Source organism: Ailuropoda melanoleuca, chromosome 6 (assembly GCF_002007445.2).
Source record: "Ailuropoda melanoleuca isolate Jingjing chromosome 6, ASM200744v2, whole genome shotgun sequence".
NCBI lineage: Eukaryota > Metazoa > Chordata > Mammalia > Carnivora > Ursidae > Ailuropoda > Ailuropoda melanoleuca.
The window spans coordinates 18,679,908-18,699,688 of NC_048223.1; the positions used below are offsets into that span (position 1 = coordinate 18,679,908).

A 19,781-nucleotide genomic window follows, 5' to 3' on the forward strand; every position below is an offset into this window, starting at 1 on the left:
GATTTTGTCTTCCTCTTTCACCAACAGACATTCACCACTTCTGTTGATAAGGGTTTGGTATCACCAGGAACATTCCGGAAATGATGGGGGAGGGGGGATGGTGCAAATGATACCCTAACCACACACACTCTTCGGGAGCTGCGCAATGCCAAGTGCGTGCGAGTCACTGCGGGCATCTAACTATCCAGTACTGCTGTTTATTCTAGAGAGATCTTGCCACATCCTGTCTCGCTGTTTACAGTCAGAGCCGGCTCTCTGGTAGATAAACCGTCGGTGACTGCACAACCCAAGGAGTTCACCATTAATCTTAAAAGCAACAGGAAAACAAACAGGCTTTACCCCCGTGGTCCCTGTATAATGCAGCTGTGAAAGACTTTCAATCCCCACAGACTGGACTACAGAAAAGAGAAGAACCGCAAGGAATGGGATCTGGGCAACGGTCCTGCTTTCTCTGGGATCCTGAAAGGTTCCTCATTTACTCTGAAAGATGTGGAAAGGACTAATATGAGTGTTAATGCACAAATAATATTTTATCATAAACGTAACACTGAATAAAAGCAGGTCTGCCTGATATCTATTACTTCAGAAAAGTCACATTATCTGCAAACAAAACTAACAGTAATAGCACCCCACGGAAATGCTCTTCATGACTCTCTCATGGGCCATGTCCAGTTGAGTGAAAGGAAGTCTCTTCTCTGTTTACATTCAGTGCACGTGTTCCAAATTAAAGCCCGTTTATTGTTTCCTTCTTTTCTAGATCTTCCTACCGACACCGTCTAACTGAATTAGATGATGGAAATGTTCTATATCTGCACTGTCCAATACAGTAGCCACTAGCCACATGTTGCTACCAAGCACCTAAAATGTGGCTAGTGCCCCTGAGGAACTGAATTTTTTATTTTAACTTAAAAGAATTTACACTTAAATTGCTACATGTTTCTAGTAGCTACCTAATTGGAAAGTACAGCTTACCTCTCTCCTCAAACTTTAATGTGAAAACAGATCACCGGCAATCTTGTTAAAATGAAGATTCCAGGGGCTCCTGGGTGGCTCAGTGGGTTGAGCGTCTGCCTTGGTTTGGGTCATGATGCCAGGATCCTGGGATCGAGTCCCGTGTCGGGATCCCTGCCCAGTGGGGAGCCTGCTTCTCCCTCTTCCTCCCTGCTTGTGCTCTCACTATCTCTGCCCATTTCTCTCTCAAGTAAATAAAACCTTTTAAAAAATGATAAATAAAATATAGATAAATAAAATGAAGGTTCCGATTCAGCAGGTCTGGGCAGGGCCTGGGAATCTGCATTTCCAAGGAGCTCCCAGGTGACGCCAATGCTGCTGGTACACAGATTACACTTTGAGAAGCAAAACTCTAACTGCTTCAGGAACCATCCGAGTGACCCAGAAGTTTCATGAATCAGTGGTCTCCAAATTTTTTGGTCATATACTCCTGACTACTACTGTATCAACATCTTACATATGTTATATGAAATACATACAAAACAAATTTTAAAAGATGAGAAGCAACTGATATAAACGATATTTTAAAATTATAATACAATAAGTTCATATTATGAATAGGTAATATTTCAAGACTTAATATACCCTTCAAATGAGATTCATTGTTAACAATAGTGGAAGTTAACCCACATTTCAAAATGTCTTCTTGATAAGTACAAATATCTTTGGTCATCTTCTCTCAGGTCTGAATAGGTAGGCATTGGCTTTTTGTTTTGTTTTGTTTTGTGGGTTTTTTTAATTATGTTATGTTAGTCACCATACAGTACATCCATAGTTTTTGATGTAACGTTCCATGATTCATTATATGCATATAACACCCAGTGCTCCATGCAATACGTGCCCTCCTTAATACCCATCACCAGCCTATCCCATTCCCCCACCCCTCTGAAGCCCTCAGTTTGTTTCCCAGAGTCCACAGTCTTTCGTGGTTCCTTCTCCCTTCTGTTTACCCCCCCTTCATTCTTCCCTTCCTTCTGCTACCGATCTCCCTGCTATTTCTTATGTTCTATTAATGAGTGAAACCATAGGATAATTGTCTTTCTCTGCTTGACTTATTTCACTTAGCATGATGTCCTCCAGTCCCATCCATGTTGCTGCAAATGTTGGGTAATCATTCTTTCTGATGGCTGAGTAATATTCCATTGTATATATGGACCACATCTTCGTTATCCATTCGTCTGTTGAAGGGCATCTCGGCTCCTTCCACATTTTAGCTATTGTGGACAATGCTGCTCGTTTTGTTTTTTTAATCTTACTAGGAAAGCTCTTACAAACAGTGAGAGTTGGGTCAGTGTGGCCATTTTTCTGTGTGTGAATCTAAGTGTATGTGTGAGGAAGAGACAGGGAAAGAGAGAGAGATGGAAGAAAGAGACAAAGACAGGGAGAGATGGATTTTATGTTCACATTGATATTTTCCTCAATCTGCAACCACGTTACAGGAATTTTTTAAGCCATGTGTATGTTTCAGGAGGGTTAAACTACAAAAAAAAAATATCCACAAATCCACTTTACTGAGTTTTCAAATGAAAGTCTTCCTCTGAACCCTGTCTCTCAGGACCCCTCCTGCTTCATATAGATAGGTGACCCCGACATCCGCATCCAGCCAGGGCACCACCTTCAACCTGAATGTTCAAAATTAGTAACGCATAATTTTCCAACATAAATGAACATACACAGAAGACTCAGTACTCTTTCAACTTGGGTATGTACCTCACTTTGGTGACACTGGCTTAGATAAGTGCGCAGAAGTTTCAGAATGATCACAGAGCTCTAAAATAAAAACTTACTCTCAACAATAATAGCGAACTCTATGTTCCTGAAAACACATGGTGGAAACTCACTTCAAATTATTATGTATATATAATTACAATTTCAACAGAATTTACTGGGAATTGGGGAAAATAGCTTTAGACTCTATGTGGAAAAATCAACAGGCAAAAATTGTTAAGAACCTGAAAAAGAATAACAGTGCCTTAATAGATATTAATATACACTAGGAACTTATTGTAATCAAAATAGCATGGTATAGCACAAAAATCAATAAAGCGATATACGAACAATAAAGAATTGGGAACAAACTAGGGTATATACAGAAAACCAAACTATGACACAGGTGCCATTTCATTCCATGATATAAATCAGGTGAATGCAATAAATGCTGCTGACAAAGGCAGCTATCTGGAAGAAAATAAAGGTGGATCCCTACCTCACACCCTAACACTAGCCCAGTGGTTCTCGGCTGGGAGCAGTTTTGCCCATCAGGGGACATCGGTACTATCTGGAGACATTCTGATTGTCATTAACTGTAGGGCCAGGGGCAGGGGTGGTGGTGTTAGCTACTGGCATCTGGTGGGTACAGGCCGGGAATGCTGCTTAATATACCAAACTGTCAATAGTTGAGACACTATATAGGCAGAGAAATCCTACCCTGCTCTTACCCCTAACCCTAATGGTTAAAAAATTAAAAAGGAGTAGTGTTGGTAGTAGACAGATCCTGATGTGAATTCTGGCTTCTCCACTTATCAAAAGCATGACTCTGGACAAGTCACCATTCTGAGTCTCGTCTTCATCTTGCTTTCAGGAGTGAAGATAACGTGTATCATGAAGCGATGAGCGAGAACTCTGGCCAAACGCGGCAACAAATAAATGGGAGCTATTATGGCTGGTGCCATAAATAATGAATCATATTCAGAAATGCCTGCAAACATATCCATGTTCTTCACAAGAAAAGTGGGCTTTTTGTTCCTAATAAGATCCCAGTTGTTTCACAGAGACATTTTGGGGACTTCAACTATAGAAGTTTGAAAATAAAAACGCCAACAAGTTGGGTATGTTATAAATCCCCCCAGAGCACGGATTGTGCTCGTCTCATTCTCTCTAACAAAGGCTACTACCTTAGCAGACACAAGACACCCAATAAATACATTTTGGGTTTTTTGGGGTATTTTTTTAGGTAACAAAGATAAAATAATGCACTAAGGGCCTCAGAACCATTTGCACAGAACTGTTTAGTGCAAAAACTGACAAGACCCAGCCAACCTGCTGAATGGAGCCACCTGGGGTACTTCAAAGGGTTTGCAGTGTCAAAATGCCCTAAAACCAGTTTGGGGATAACTACATCTCTGGTCCCAGAGCCTAGCTATGGGGACTGAAGATGCTGCAAAGCCCAGAGGATTCTAGGAATTCTCTGAGGACACTTCTATAAGTCCAGGGCTCCTGAGCTGAAAGATGGTATATTTCTGTGCCATGAGCCTCAAGTTAGAACCTAAGCCCCATACCTACCACACAGTCCCCCAACCCGCCCCACACTTCAATACAAAGGAGTCATAATAACTTTTTTTTAAAGATTTTATTTATTTATTTGAGAAACAGTGAGCAAGAGAGAGAGCAGGGGCAGTGGGAGAGGGAGAAGCAGACTCCCTGCTGAGCAGGGATCCTGACACGGGGCTCGATCCCAGGACCCTGGGATCATGACGTGAGCCGAGGGCAGATGCTTAACCAACTGAGCCACCCAGGTGCCACATTAATAACTTCTTCAGGCTAATTTTCCTACAATATGAAATGGGAGGTAGGGGATAAGGCAAGAAAATGGTACCTTTCAGCTACAAAACGGAATTAAGTCTAAAACCTCCACTGAACACATGATAATGTTTTCAACAAATATTAACAACAAAAACAACCATCATGAGGACACAGCGAGAATAAATTATAAGACTTAACGCATAGGAGTGAAGCAAAAGTGCTCTCAGGCCCTCAGAAACAGGTGTTGTATGAATACGAGTTACTAATTTGGTTTTTAAAGCCTTTGGAGCCATTTTCAGTTCCAACTCGGGGTTGATGAATGGGAGGCAAATGAAATGATGTACTCCACTAAATCATATTTATGGCGTTTACCTCTTTGTAAAATGGTTCCATTTTTCAACCACTTAAAAATTATAGAAGATAGTTAGATATAAAGATAATCATTATATCAAAATCTAAGGACACTGAAATCACCGATAATATATTTATATGGATCTGAATGTTATTTCTCACCTGCTGCTGCATTCATAGCTAAAACTGTAAAATTAAGTTAGTACCAGTCTTTTCCAGGACCCAACACTGGTAATGCCCGTGTCTTTCTCAGCTTGAAAAACACACACAATCTAATTTAAGTCTGATTGACAAAGAAGAGAAAAGACAAAAAAGACTGCCAGGAATATTTAAAGTAAGACAATCTGAGTTCCTAAATTTAATATGCAATAGGCATATAAATACAAAAATCTAACACTTCAGTAAGAGTATCTGCAACCAAATTACCTACACTGTGGGCACAAGGCCCCAAAATAGCGTGTAGGGATCCCTATAGCCCACCTGTAACACCACAGAATAAATCTTCCATTGTTGTTGAAAGATGTGTGCACTGTGGGAGGAAGGGGCCTTTATTTATTTTATTTTAAAACAAATACAGACATTTCATGGTACTGTAGTATTTGCATAAGATCAACAGGAAATTTCAAAGAAATTTTGTGCTCGTGCTGTGTTTTGGTACCTGCTCGCTATTCTCTGCCATTCTAAACTACTGGGGAAAGACTGGAAATCACTAGTATGCTAATTCTCTCTCTCAGAGGAGACAAAAATAAATAAATAAAAAATAAAACACAGAGAAAGACACAGGCAATCTAGGACACTATAAAATGGGGTGGGGGAGGATGAGATCTCACTGAACAATGCACTCTGTCTCTCTTGTTCTCTCCACTGGGACAAAGGCCGACACTTTGGAGGTGGAGAATAAAAGTAACTAGGCAAGCCATTACGGGTGTGGATTGAAAAAAATTCTCTTCCCCCAAGAGAACGTGGCTTTACACCAGCATATTAGATTGGAAAGTGCAAACACAATAATTAACAGTGAATCCTGATACTTCAACACACCAGAAAAGGGTGTCACTCCAGCGTGAGATGGGAAATAGGAGGAATAAATTAAAGTAGTCTTCGGTGATGCTGGACAGCTCCTTGGGGGGTACAGTGGCAGCCCAGGAGAGCTAATCAAGTCCTCCAAACACCTCAGGAAGCTTGAGAAAACTGATGAAGGCTGATACCACACCAACAACGAGGGGCAGCTGTGAGCACAGAGTGGGGGCCCTGTCTATATCTGAATCTAAAATAACGACCTCCGTGCTAAACAAACACCTTCGTATTCCCTGCTCTGATTTAAGAAAAGAACTTTGAATTCACCTTCCTCAATTTCTGCTGTCTGGGAATAACCCAGCTGCTGTGGTTTCTCCACCACCGTAATCCATGTCAATCACTGCTACACCCAGTGTTACTTTTCTTCCCCACGTGTGATTCCAACAATCAGCACGCTCCAGGGCTGAACCCCAGCCTCGTGTGGGAGCATTTTCTAGGGCACACCCCCGTAGGCTACCACCCCCTGTGTATTTCGTTTAATTATGAAACCTCTTTCTAGAAACCCTGTAATTCTCCCAAGAGTCAAAGTAATTGGTAGAAATTAGACATGAAGAGACACAAGACCACTTAAAGAGGACATTTTCGATTATAATTTTTAAAGGAATTTTCTTTTTAGTTCCAGTATAATTTTGTACTTTCCCAATTTTGCCCTTTTCAAATGCCAAAGAAAATGCTCATGTTATCTTGTGGGCTATTAAAAAAAAAAAAAGGCAATGTAATGCATTTGTACTCTACTTAAGGTCCAAAAAAATTTCCTTTCCTTTGAAGGCCATTCTTTGGATGTTTTTAGAAAGTAAAAAAAAAAAAAAAAAAAAAAAGAGTAAAAAATAACATATATATACCCTTGGGGCAAATTACTTTTATTTGGACAATGAACGGATCGTGTGTGTGTATGTGTGTGTGTTCCATTCCTTGGGGTCCATATTGTGTGGCTGCATTATCAAAATGCACTTTTGGTACTAATAAATATGTAAACCAAAGACAGATCCATTTTGCAGTGAATTTATGAACTTTTAGTGAATGATGGTAGCAAAATTCCAGGGTATAGTTTTATTCCACTCAATTCAGGAAAATTCTATTGAGCAACACCTACTCACCACCTGGCACTCTAAGTAAGTAATGGGAATCCAAACATGAAAGGAGATTTAGCAAGGGGGAGGAGGGGTGGGCAGACATACACAAATCATTACAAGAGAGTCTGAGAAGTCTAATGATTGCTGTGTGTGAAAGAATAGACAGCTCAAAGGGTGAATGATTAACTCCACCAAAATAAGCATCATACAGAAATCTTAAAGATTGCAAGATGGCAGCCAGCGGGGGGGTTGGGGCTATACAATATCACAGGCCTACCTTGGAGAAACTACAGATTTGGTTTCAGACTACTGGAATAAAGTAAATAGTACACTAAAGCAAGTGAAATGAATTCTTCGGTTTCCCAGTGTATAGCAAAGTTATGTTTCCACTATACTGTTGCCCATTAAGTGTGCAATATAATTATGTCTAAAAACACAAAGTACATATTTTAATTAAAAAATACTTATTGCTAGAAAATGCTAACCATCATCTGAGCTTTTAGTTAGTCCTGATCTTTTTGCTGGTGGAGGGTCTTGCGTTGATGTTGATGGCTGCTGACTGATCACGGTGGTGGTTGCTGAAGGCTGGGGTGACTGGGGAAATTTCTTAAAATAGGACAACAATGAAATCTGCCACATCCATTGACTTGTCCTTTCACAAATGATTTCTCGGTAGCATGTGATGCCATTTGATAGCACTTTGTCTTTAGGACTTCTTTCAAAATTGGAGTCAGTCCTTTCAAACCCTGCTGCTGCCTTATCAACTAACTTTATGTGATATTCTCAATCTTTTGTTGTCGCTTGAACAATGTTCACAGCACTTTCACCAGTGGTAGTTTCCATCTCAAGAAACCACTTTCCCTGTTCATCCATAAGAAGCAACTCCTCAGCCATTAGTTTTATCGTGAGATCGCAGCAGTTCAGTCCCATCTTCAGGCTTCACTTCTAGATCTGCTATGTCCACCGCATCAGCAGTGACCTCCCCCACTGAAATCTTGAACCTCAAAGTCATCCGTGAGTGCTGGAATCAACTTCTAAACTCCTGCTAATGTTGATATTTTGACCTGTTTCCACAAATCACAAATGTTCTAATGTCATCTAGAATGATGAATCCTTTCGAGAATGTTTTCAATTGGCTTTCCCCAGATCCATCCAGGGAATCGCTATCTCTGGAAGCTAGAGCCTTACAAAATGTATTTCTTAAATATTAAGACTTGAAAGTTGAAACAACTCCTTGATCCATGCGCTGCAGAACGGACATTGTGTTAGCAGGCATAAAAACAACATTAATCTCTTTGCACATCTCTATCAGAGCTCTTGGATGACCAGCTGCATTGTCAATGAGCAGTAATATTTTGAAAGAAATCTTTTTTTCTGAGCAGGAGGTCTCAGGAGTGGGCTTAAAATATTCGGTAAACCATGTTGAAGACTGACGTGCTGTCATCCGGGCTTTGTTGTTCCATGCATAGAGCAGGAAGAGTAGATCTAGCATGATTCTTAAGGGACCGAGGATTTTCAGGGTGGTCAATGAGCACTGGCCTCAACTTAAAGTCATCAGCTATATTACCTCCTAACAAGAGAGTCAGTCTGTTCTTTGAAGCTTGGAAGCCAGGCAATGACTTCTCTCCAGCTACAAATGTCCTAGATGGCATGTTCTTCCAGTAGAAGGCTGTTTTCATCTACAATGAAAATCTGCTGTTTAGGGCATCCACCTTCATTAGTTATCTTAGCTCCATCTTCTGAATCACTTGCTGCAGCTTATGCGTCAGCACTCGCTGCTTCACCTTGCCCTTTGATGTTACGGAGACGGCTTCTTCCCGTAAAGCTCATGAGCCCACCTCTGCCGGCTTCAGACTCTTCTTCTGCAGCTTCCTCACCTCTCAGCCTTCAGGAAATTGAAGAGAGTCAGGGCCTTGCTCTGGACTAGGCTTTGGCTTAAGAGAACGTTGTGGCCAGTTTGATCCTCTATCCAAACCACTGAAACCTGTTCCATATCAGCAATAAGGCTGTTTCACTTTCTTATCGTTTCTGTGTTTACTGGAGCAGCACTTCTAATTTCCTTCAAGAAGTTTCCTTTGCACTCACAACTTGGCTAACTGGGTGGTGTAAGAGATCTAGTGTTCAGCCTATGGTGGCTTTCAACATGGCTTCTCCACTAAGCTTAATCATTTTTAGTTTCTGAGACACATGCGACGACTCCTTTCATGTGAACACTTAGAGGCCACTGCAGGGTTATTAACTGGCCTGATTTCAATACTGCTATGTGTCCAGGAATAGGGGGGTCCGAGGAGAGGGAGAGAGATGGGGGAATGGCCAGTTGGCGGAGTAGCCAGAACACACATTTATTTATTAAATTCGCTGTCTTGTATCAGTGTGGTTCACGGTGCCCCATAACAATTACAATAGTAACGTCAAAGATCACTGGCCACAGTCTATAACAACAAATATAATAATAATGAAAAAGCTTGATATATTGCAATACCAAAATGTGACACAGAGACACGAGGTGAGCAGCTTTTGGAAAAATGACATTGATAGACTTGCTTGACCCAGGACAGCCACATACCTTCATTTTGTAAAAAATGCAGTATCTGAGAAGTACAATAAAGCAAGGTATATCTGTATTTTCAAAAAAGTGAGGCAAAATTGAAAAAGACGTCTTCATATAAAAATTCAGATTTCCAGCTTTTCTTGAAAAAAGGTACAAGATCTGGTGACACTTGGCAACAACAGGGCAGAGTTAGGCGCTGGATCCCTGACACCCACGAGCCCCCACCCAAGGTCCTGGCCCCTGGAGGCATCCAAGCGCGAAAGCCCTATCTTAGAGAAAAAGGCAGTCTTCAGGATTTCAGATTCCCAGCCCCAAAACGGGAATAAGGGGGAAAGGCCGGGCACTTTCTGCTATTTGCTTTCCTGGAATAAAACAGCCAAAAGCCAAAAGTATCGTCTCTCACTGCATCACTTGACACTGGGCGGCCAGCGCTGACTCATCTAGCAATCTGCGCTGCTCGTAAGTACTTGGGAGGACAGCTTGCTGATGCGGTCTGAGAGGAAAAACTTCTCCGACTCCGAGCATATGGTCAATTTGGAACTGAGCAGCTCACTTAGCACAGCTTTCGGCAAGCCATGGCGTCTCTTCTAAGAATTACTAGAGGCATCTGGTATAGAGAACAAGGACCACAACAGGCTGGGCTCAGCCAGCAACACAGAAGTGGGCCTGTCCTCAGGGGCTCAGCATGGCTTCCCACAGCCTCCCACGGCCTCACTGAGCTCCGACTTCTCTCCTGGCTCCTGCCTGCCCAGCAGACACCTGCCACGGGACCTTCTGCCCTCAGCAACTGCCCGCACACACGACACAACCAAACTGATGCCAATCACATTCCTTCTGCGGTGGCTGCAGCAGGTGCTCCCAAACCCCTCCCGGCTCTGTGTGTCCCCCTAGGTTCTGCACGCTTCACGGTCTTCCTTGGCTATTGGAACTGCTTTGCCGGGATGTGCCCTAGACCTGGGAAGTGTCTGAGGCAGCCCGTGGCAAATGGCTGCTGGGAGCAGAAGTATGAAAGCGATTCCCAGCCTCAAGATGGGCTCACCGCTTCTTACAGAATCAGACCAAGACTGACGCTGTACCCTTGTTGGGTCCCTTCTCTGTCCCATGTCCCCACTCCTAATTGAGGTTTCCTGGGAACACTTCCTTGATGATCCCCTTGGGATCTGTTTCTGGGAAACCCCACCAAGACACAGCCCTTCCCTATCCCCACCCTCCCTCCTCCAATTAACCTTCCCAGCCACTCTGAGTCACACGTGCACTCCTATTTTAATTCTTCCTCTTCCTTCATGCCATCCCTTTGCGGCAACATGTTAAATCCACTGTTTCCCCCTATCAGACGCGTCTCCCACCCAACTCTGCCTTACCTCCCCCTGCAGCCTAGTTCAGTTACCCACTGGCTCCTCCCTGTTTTCTCAGCCTCTATTGTCTTTGCCTCTTAGCCTCCCCTCTTTTGCTTTGAAAACTCAGCACTTCTAAGGGTTGTTCCTCCAAAACAAAACAAAAATATCGCAATGGCTCCCCACTGACCTCAGGATAAATTCAAACTTCTTAGTCCAGCTGTCCGAGGCCTCATGCCGATCCAGGAGCCTCATGCCTCTCCTCCCTGCTTCCCTCTGACTTGTGCTCCAGTCACCCCACACCATCTGTGGTCTACTTTTCGGGGCTCTGGGCTCCCCTGGGACAGTCCCCCTGCCCGGGAGACCCTCCTCACCACTTGTTTCCCTGTTCAAATCCACCATCATTCCAGACCCAAAGCAAAAGGCGGCCATGGACCCTCCCCTTCTCTAACGCACCCCCATTAACAAATTCTGGGTGAGAGGTGAAAACCAAGACCCATAGATTGACCTGGGCATTCACATCACTTACGTCATACATATTTGACAACCTCCCCAGTAGAGAATTTTCCTCAGAGTTCTCTAGAGTCACCTCTGCATAGTGAAGCTATACCACACATGTTTATCTTAGACAAATCTCACTGAAAGAGAGGACCGTTTACCACTTCAAATGGACCTAGTTGTTCTAGTTAAGGGGCAGATGTGTCCCAGAAAGAATGTGAGACAGGAGGCGTGGAGATCCTGTTCCTTCCACACCGGCTCCCACCAACGCCTCTCCAAGTGCAGCACCTCACCCCCTCAGGTGTGACTGTAAGGAACACTCCCTGTAAACCAAACCAGCCTACTTCCCCATGGGGTTCACTGTTGGAAACACCAACCTGATCTTGTACTGAAGGAAAACATGCATCGGTCAGGTAGAGAAATGCTCCAGTGTTACATTTCATGGGCAAGTAAAGAGATTTTCAAGGGCAGTTTTCATTATATGCATTTTCCGCCTTTCACAAGGGTTTCCGCATCCCACCCCCTGCATTAGCAGCAGCTCCTCTGTGCGCCCCACCCCCTCACCCGAGGCCAGAGGGCACCCAATGAATGTCCATAGGCTTCGCAGATGTTGTGGTCCCCTGTACCATATAAGGCGATATCCCAGGGGACATGGACCCAAATGGCAACACATCACAGACACCCCGAACCGGCTCTACATGTGAACAATGACAATGCAACAGCTGAAAAATGGAGCGGCACAATGCGTTTTTGTATTCATGCCTACAACCATAAAACGGCCTAGAATTAAAGCCACGCTCATGACATGTTAGTAAGTGACTTCTCTTTGCCATCAAGTTTTGAGATCTTTGGCAACTCAGTCTAAGGAAAACTGCCCCCCCCAAAAAATGAGGGAGAACTTAACTGTACTTAGACTTCAGAGCGAATGAAACTACACTAACTATACTGTCTGTTAAAAATCACTAAGTGTTCTAAAAAAGAAAGAGTTTCAGGAAAGTAGTACAAACTCTACTTAATTCATTAAATATTTCAAATTCAGCTATTCATTCGTCAGTTTTCAAGTAAATTCAACACACCTAGGATCAAGAACAATTTGTGCTGAGGAGTGTGGGTTGGCCTGACATCTTAAAATGCAATGGCAGTTATCAGATTTTTCAAGAAAAAGGATCAGGTAATTTTTCATGGATTTAAGTAAAGTTCGTCAAAATGGTACAGGGCTCAAAGGAATGTTATTGCGCTGAGCTTTTGGAGTGACTTCTTAATAATCCAGTTCGATAATAATCAGTGGTGCTCTCAAACGATCCAAACTCCACCAGGAGACACTGCATTATAAGACTTAAATAAACTCTTCCTGCCTCGTGCACATTACTCCTATTTTTGCCCCCAAAGAAATCAGGACCAAGTTAAAAGCTCCTTCCTCCAGAAACATTTCCTTTGTTTCCTTTCCAGTGGGAGGTGACTTCTCCTTTTCCCATGGCATCAGGTGCATGCCTTATTTTCTCAGTTAAATCACAGGTATTTAGAAGGAAAGCTCCATGTCTAGTTGAACCTTGCACTGGCCACCTCCCCACCAAATAGAGCTCCTAGCAAAATACCTTATAAAGAGTAGAGTTCAGTAAGTGTTTGCAAAGGAATGAGTGAGGGAGTGAATGTAAGCTTATATTGGTTCTGTTCTTTTTCCTGGTCTTGCTACAGACCCCAAAGGCCAGTTACTTGCTAAAAAACTTTATGTTCACCTTTCAGACATAGTAAGGTTCACATCCAAGTTTCAAGTTGTCATCCCACGGGAATTCTTGTGAATGAACTTGATTTGGACTGATAGTACTCTAAAAAGTTTACCGATAGCTCTTTCAGGATGGTCCAGTTAGAAAATATTAACCAGGCATTTACTTCCTCTTTGAGAGCTAAATCATTTCATTTAACAGTATCTATAGCTGTCAGAACTTCGGCAGACTTTGTGAAAAATATCATTTTAACAGTCTTTATTAAAAATTAATCACATATTTCCCTTGTTTCGTTTCTACTACATAAACTCCCTACTGATACAGAAAAAGCTCTGTTGTTTTTTGTTTATTTATTTTTAATAGTGTGCAGTCTTTTCCTCAGGATGCAAAAACACCTGATTATGCTGTTTGCTAGGAGAGAAAATATTTGTCCTTTAAAATGATATTGTAAAGTGACTCTGCTTCCCACCACCGCTCCCTCCCACCCAATACTAATGGGGAATGGAGGTGGGGAAATTCTCTTGGTCATTTTTGCCATGAGAATGGTAAGTTACAATTCTCATTACCACAACAAATTGACAAGCTTTAGCAATCTCCTTTTAAAAAAAATAAACACAATGGGGTGGGGGTGAGAGCAGTTTCAAAGATTTGGCACAAAGTTATCCAAGGAATTTCTTTCTCTGAATCTACTTATTAAGAACGTGGCATGTTCCTGAAAGCCACCCAGCAGCATGTAGACCCCAGGCACTGCAGACTACAGTGAACTTAAACCCAAGGAGAATGCCAACTTCTCTTTCTTGAAAGCCCTCCTGCACACTCATGTCTCATTCTTCTTAATGGCTCATTTTCCTTTCCTGGAAAGTAAGTTCACTAACTCAGGGACTGTCCTCAGTGGGAGTGAAAAACAACTTATCGAACACTTCAGCTCCACTGCTGGCTGGTTATGGGCTATCCCCAAAAGGGACTGTTCTTAACCCTTAAGAGGAGCTTTCTCACCTACCTCATCTAATCAGATCATTGAAAATCATTTAGTACCAGAAAAATCTACTAATGTGCCCCTGACACGACAGCACTCCCTCACAGCCAGATGCAGCATAGAACACGGGCCCTCCAGCCAGGAGCCCTATGTTCCTTCTCACCTTGCTGGTACTCAAAACTCTCCCTAGCAGGGAAGGGGCGATCCCCAGTAGTGTTGGTGAGTGTCAGGCATGGAGCCGGACAAGAATTAGTCAGGTCCTCTCACCCTTGCTACTATAAGTGGGATCCATGGACCAGCAGCATTGCTATCATCTAGGACTGTGCTGGAAATGCAGAGTCCCAGGCCCAAATGCAGACCTGCTGAATCAGACTGTACTTGAACAACATCCCCAGGAGATGCACAGGAGGCACATCAAAGTTTGAGAGGTGCTATTCCATCACAAACACGAACAAAAAGATGAAACAAAAGCATATCTTCACATTAGAGTCAAATTCATTAATGATGGGCTGACTTCATGCCAAATCCCCTGCTAACATCACGTGCAGTAGAATTACACTGAGGGGGGGCGCCTGGGTGGCACAGCGGTTGGGCGTCTGCCTTCAGCTCAGGGCGTGATCCCGGCGTTATGGGATCGAGCCCCGCATCAGGCTCCTCCACTGTGAGCCTGCTTCTTCCTCTCCCACTCCCCCTGCTTGTGTTCCCTCTCTCGCTGGCTGTCTCTATCTCTGTCAAATAAATAAAATCTTTGAAAAAAGAAAAAAAAAGAATTACACTGAAGGATACTCTTGTGACCTGACCAAAGTGGACCCTCCCCTCTAAACATCAAGTCCAATGGAATGATGAAAGAAGCCAAATCACTGATGCCTAGCGAACGCCTTGTGTAACCTGGAAAGTACATGGCAGGTTGGTTTTATTTTGTTTTGTTTCTGAAATTCTGACTTACTTGAGATCATAGAGTGGTAATATGGAGGAAAGTGGAATAATGAAATTACCACCTCATCTAAAAATCAAAGATATCTTCCCTGCTTTTCTCATAAAGGGGTTGTCCACAAGAATCACGGGGGGTAGGAATACAGCAGGTACTTCACATCAGGGTTCAGATGGGAGTCAGCCTGCCAGGGACAAATCAGAGCTCTGCTTGCTGCCATTTGTGCGACCTTGACAGACAAGTCAACATCGGGGCCTCAGCTTCCTTACCTTTAAAATGGAAATAAAAAGAGGACCTCTTTCAAAGGCTGCTTTTGAGAAAGAAATGAGACCTATAAAGCCCGGCATACGGTGAGGACTCCATACGAGTGACCTATGATAATCGCGCACACCCTGTGTGTTGGGGGACCTAAAACCACTGTGGCTCCACGGTAATTTCCTCTGGTGATTGACCTGGATATAGCAAATCCACATAAGGAAAGAACAGTCAAAAAAGACAGACTTGAGAAAAGTTTCACTCTACAAAAACCGGATGTCAGCAAAGGTGTCCGCCATCTTTCACTTCAAAGTCCAACACAGGTTGACTCCAACTAAGAGCTTGACCAGCCATGAAGAAAAGAAGGCTACTGGCCAGGAAGGAGGAGCTCGTCTTAGTCACCCAGCCCTCCACCTCGCAGCTGTCTCTGGTGAGCTCACTAACCAGATGTCTATCAGGCAAAGTAAGTTTTGAAAAGAGAGAAAGAGAAGCAGTCACTCTGCCCTCTCTCTTTTTAAATTACAGTGCATGTTGTCATTCCTCCTATCATGGTTGGCCGAAGGACAGATCTGATTTCTTTTGCCAGACTTTATTTCAAAATAAAGCACAAAAACATATCGCGCTTACTCTCCCACCTTTGTTGTTTTTTTAAAATCACTTGAAATTATCACTGCTCCTTTCGAGAAGCCAACCTCCGCCTCTCTCTTCCTAATGAGACCCAATAAAAATATAAGAATAAGCATTCAACTGGACCAACCATACTGAAAACACCCTCAAAGGCTTGAAAATTAAAATAAAGACAAACCAATCACAGCACTTGATTCAAGTGGGTTTTGTTTCTCCTCCCAAGTGACTGACAGAACATACGGTAAGTTTAAAATATCCAAGTATTTCTGGAGTTTGGAGGAAGATAATAAGTTTGTATATAGTCTTCAAAAAAACAGTGTGTTTTGCAGCCATGCATTTCAGATTAACAGTATGAGACTTTCACCAGCTGCATCATTCTGGGTGTACAGTTCTTCAGAGGAGGCATCTTTCTAGTTGAGTGTCATCCAATAAATTAAAGGAGGGTTAGGATATAATATGGAACTCCCTACTCATGCAGTCGGGTGTGGACAGTTCACAGGACACTGTGAAACTTCTCTCTGGTTGTCTATCACTTTGCCTTACCTGTCAGAGGGCAGAGGCCCTGGAGACATCATGAAAATTTCAAATATATTCTCTACCCCCAGTCTTCTCACTTCTCCTTCTCCATTCAACACACATCAGCCACCTCGTCATGTGAAGCTAACAGTTCACCTCAGAGGACTTACCTGTCAGTTTTCTTGATCAGGATGGCCCTGAAGATGTGTTCAAGGGGTGTCTTCTCCCGCTCATGGGTTGGCTGCACAAAGGGGTGCAGAGCCACTAGCGAGAAGCCCTGCTGGTACAGCTCCAGGAGCTGGGCGGGCAAGTCGTGCAGGGAGGCCAGCCTCACCGCCGAGCACCTCGGGAGCTCCGCTGGAGGTGGAGAGAGGAGAGGCCTATCAGGGACGCAACAAAAGGGCCCACCTTCCCCCAACCAAGTCCCTCTCCCCTTGCCCTTGCAGACCTCCAGGTCACCTCTTACTAAGAACGAGTTTACTCCTGTCTTAACTACTGTTGTCAAAGAGAACTTAAAAAGACAGCAGATTATTTTCTAACTCATCCAAAGTTATTGCTAATTGGATATTTTAAACCTAGAGTCAATCTTCTCAGAGATCACACTGGAAAAGTCATTTCCACCCCCTCAAAAATAAAAAAAGAAAGAAAAGAAGGAGGAGGAGGAAAAAATGACAACCATATGAAAATACAAAATTCCCAGTGGCAAAAAGCAGCAATGACAAAGTCAGAAGACAAACTGGAACAAAATTTCTGTGACACTTAAGAAAAGGGGTAATTTCCTTAGTTTGCAAAGAAACCACTGAAAGAGAGAGAGAGAGAACGGAAGGGAAAGGGGAAGGATGGGGAAGGCAGGGAAGGGAAGGGAAAGGAAGGGAAGGGAAGGGAAGGGAAGGGAGAGAAAGACAAAATATACAAAGGAGCAGTTGCCTAAAAAACATAAAAAGCTAATCAATATCTGAAAAAACACTCAAATTAACTCCACATTAGAAGTATGCAAAACACATATGTTTCACCTACTGAATTATTTTAAGATTTGTATTTAAAACAATGTTTTGAGAAGGATAGACAAGATTCAAAAATCAAAAGGTGTAAGCAAATACATAGTTAAAATTATACATCCCAGCTCTATTCCCCTTCAGACTTTTTCCCCAGAGGCAATCAGTATTATTCACTTTTTGTATACAGGTTAACAACTGCTGAATTCATATACAAGTAAAAAAGTCTACATATCTCCCTTCCTTTTCATACAAATGGTCGCACAGTGTTACACATCTGGCTTTTTGCTAATTTTCATGAATTGACAGTATCCTTTTCTTAGAAACCATTCAATAGCAGCACACAGAGCTTTTTCTCATTCTTCTGACAGACACGCAGTGTTCCACTGTACAATGTACCATAGGTTATTCAAACTTTGGCTTTTATAAGTAATGCTGATGAAAAATATCACTCCTACATAATTTCACATGTGTGCATGTGTAATACGTCATACCTAGGAATTCCATACCTAGGAATTTGCTGGCCCAAAGATAAAAGCACTGTAGTTTTTTCAGATATAGCCAGATTTCTTCCACAGAGTAGCATGGGTTTACCTCCCACCAGTGATGTGTAAAGGTATTCCTTTTCCCATGCCCTGATTATCTCATAGTGAAAAACTGATCCCTACAGTGGTAATTTGTATATCTCTTACTACGTAACTTGTATTTTTTCTCATTGAACATTTCATGTTTAAATATTATCTGTGTCATCTTTTCTATTAACTGTTCATAATCTTGGCTAGTTTTCTATTGGGTTATTGGTCCTTTTTTCTATTGGTTTGTAAAACCTCTTTATAAATTTGGAAATTTAGTTCTTATTTGTCATACCAATTGCAATATTTTCCCCCAATTTATTGTCTTTTGACTTTGCATAAGGTAGGTTTTGTCATGAAGAATTTTGAAGCTGAATTTCTCAATCTTGTTTTCAAGGACTGCTGAGTGTTGTGTCATAGCAGGGAGATCTGGGATTACAAAACAATTCTCTGTTATTATATATTTCATTTTTTGGTTATGAGTCTTTGATCCAATTTGGAATCTATGCAATATGAATTTGACATTCCACCCCCTTTCCCTCATTAATTTGAGATGCCACCTTTATAATAGATTATATTCCTGAATATATTTAAGTTTATGATTGTGATCCCTTAGTCTGTTTTAACAATTTTAATGTTATGTTTTAATTTCTGGTCAGGCTATTTCCTGAAACTTCCTATCTTCCTGTTGAGTTTCTGAATCTTCCTGTCGAGTCTTATTTTTTTTCCCCAAATGATCTTTAAAACCAGTTCATCAAACCCTCCTTCCAAAAAATAATCTTATTAATATTATTGAATCATGTTCAAATTATAGCTTAACAGAGGGAGAATGGATATTTTCAATATACCTCAAGTTCCTGTCCAAGAACAAGGCATGATTTTTGTTTATTTCAGACTTCTTTGGGGTCCCTCAGGCACATATTAAAGTTTTCTTCACATAGATATTATACACTTATCAATTTTATTTCTATTTATTTTTACTGCTATTGGAATAATAGATTTTTTTTCTTTTTACTTCTATGCTACTCATTGCGGGCAAGAATGTTGGGGAAACAGGCATGCTCTTCACGGCCGATGGGGTGAACTTCTCTGGAGGGTAATATGGTGCTTGCCTTCAAACCTAAAAATACACACACCCTCTGTCCAACAACCCCACCACTGGGTATCATGCCTATGGCTGGACTCACAGATGTTTTTCAAGATGTATGGACAAAGATACTACAGTGCTGTTCATATAGCAAAAACCTGGAACTAAATAGTTCTTCATTAGAGGGCTGGCTGGCCAAACACTGGGATACCCCAGTGACGAATTCTATGGGCCATTTAGTAAGAATAAGATAAATCTGTTATGCACTGAGGGAAATGTATTCAAGATAAATTACTAAGTTAAAAGGCAAGGTTTCTAACAGTGTTTATTATAGTCTTGTATAAAAAATAATTAGAAAGATAATCTCTTTGAGAATAAAATTTTTTCTGAAAGAAACCACGAATACTTGACTATTGGAGAGGGCTGGAGTTTAGAGAGAAGGATGGAAAGGTGGTTTTTATTTTGTGCTTGCAGTACTAGTACCATCCACAGGGGTGACTGGGTGGAGGGTTTATGAGACATTTTAAGTTTCTTATTTATATGTAAAAACATTATTTAAAAGTGTTTTATGGATACTCTATATGGAAAACCCAAAGGAATCCACTCCCAAAATTTAGAAGTTATAGAACAATTCAGTAATGTGGCAGGATACAAAATCAATGCCCAGAAATCAGTTGCATTTCT

At 42.0% G+C, this 19,781-nt stretch overlaps 1 protein-coding gene across 1 annotated transcript in view; it reads right to left on the reverse strand.

Annotated features, from left to right (window-relative positions):
* The window catches only part of RFTN1 (raftlin, lipid raft linker 1), a 189,454-nt gene that overhangs the window by 96,554 nt on the left and 73,119 nt on the right, over nucleotides 1-19,781 (reverse strand). The window contains exon 3 of the mRNA XM_034662021.1: nucleotides 16,614-16,800. Coding sequence (XP_034517912.1) covers nucleotides 16,614-16,800 — 187 coding nt within the window. The remainder of the gene's footprint in view (nucleotides 1-16,613; nucleotides 16,801-19,781) is intronic.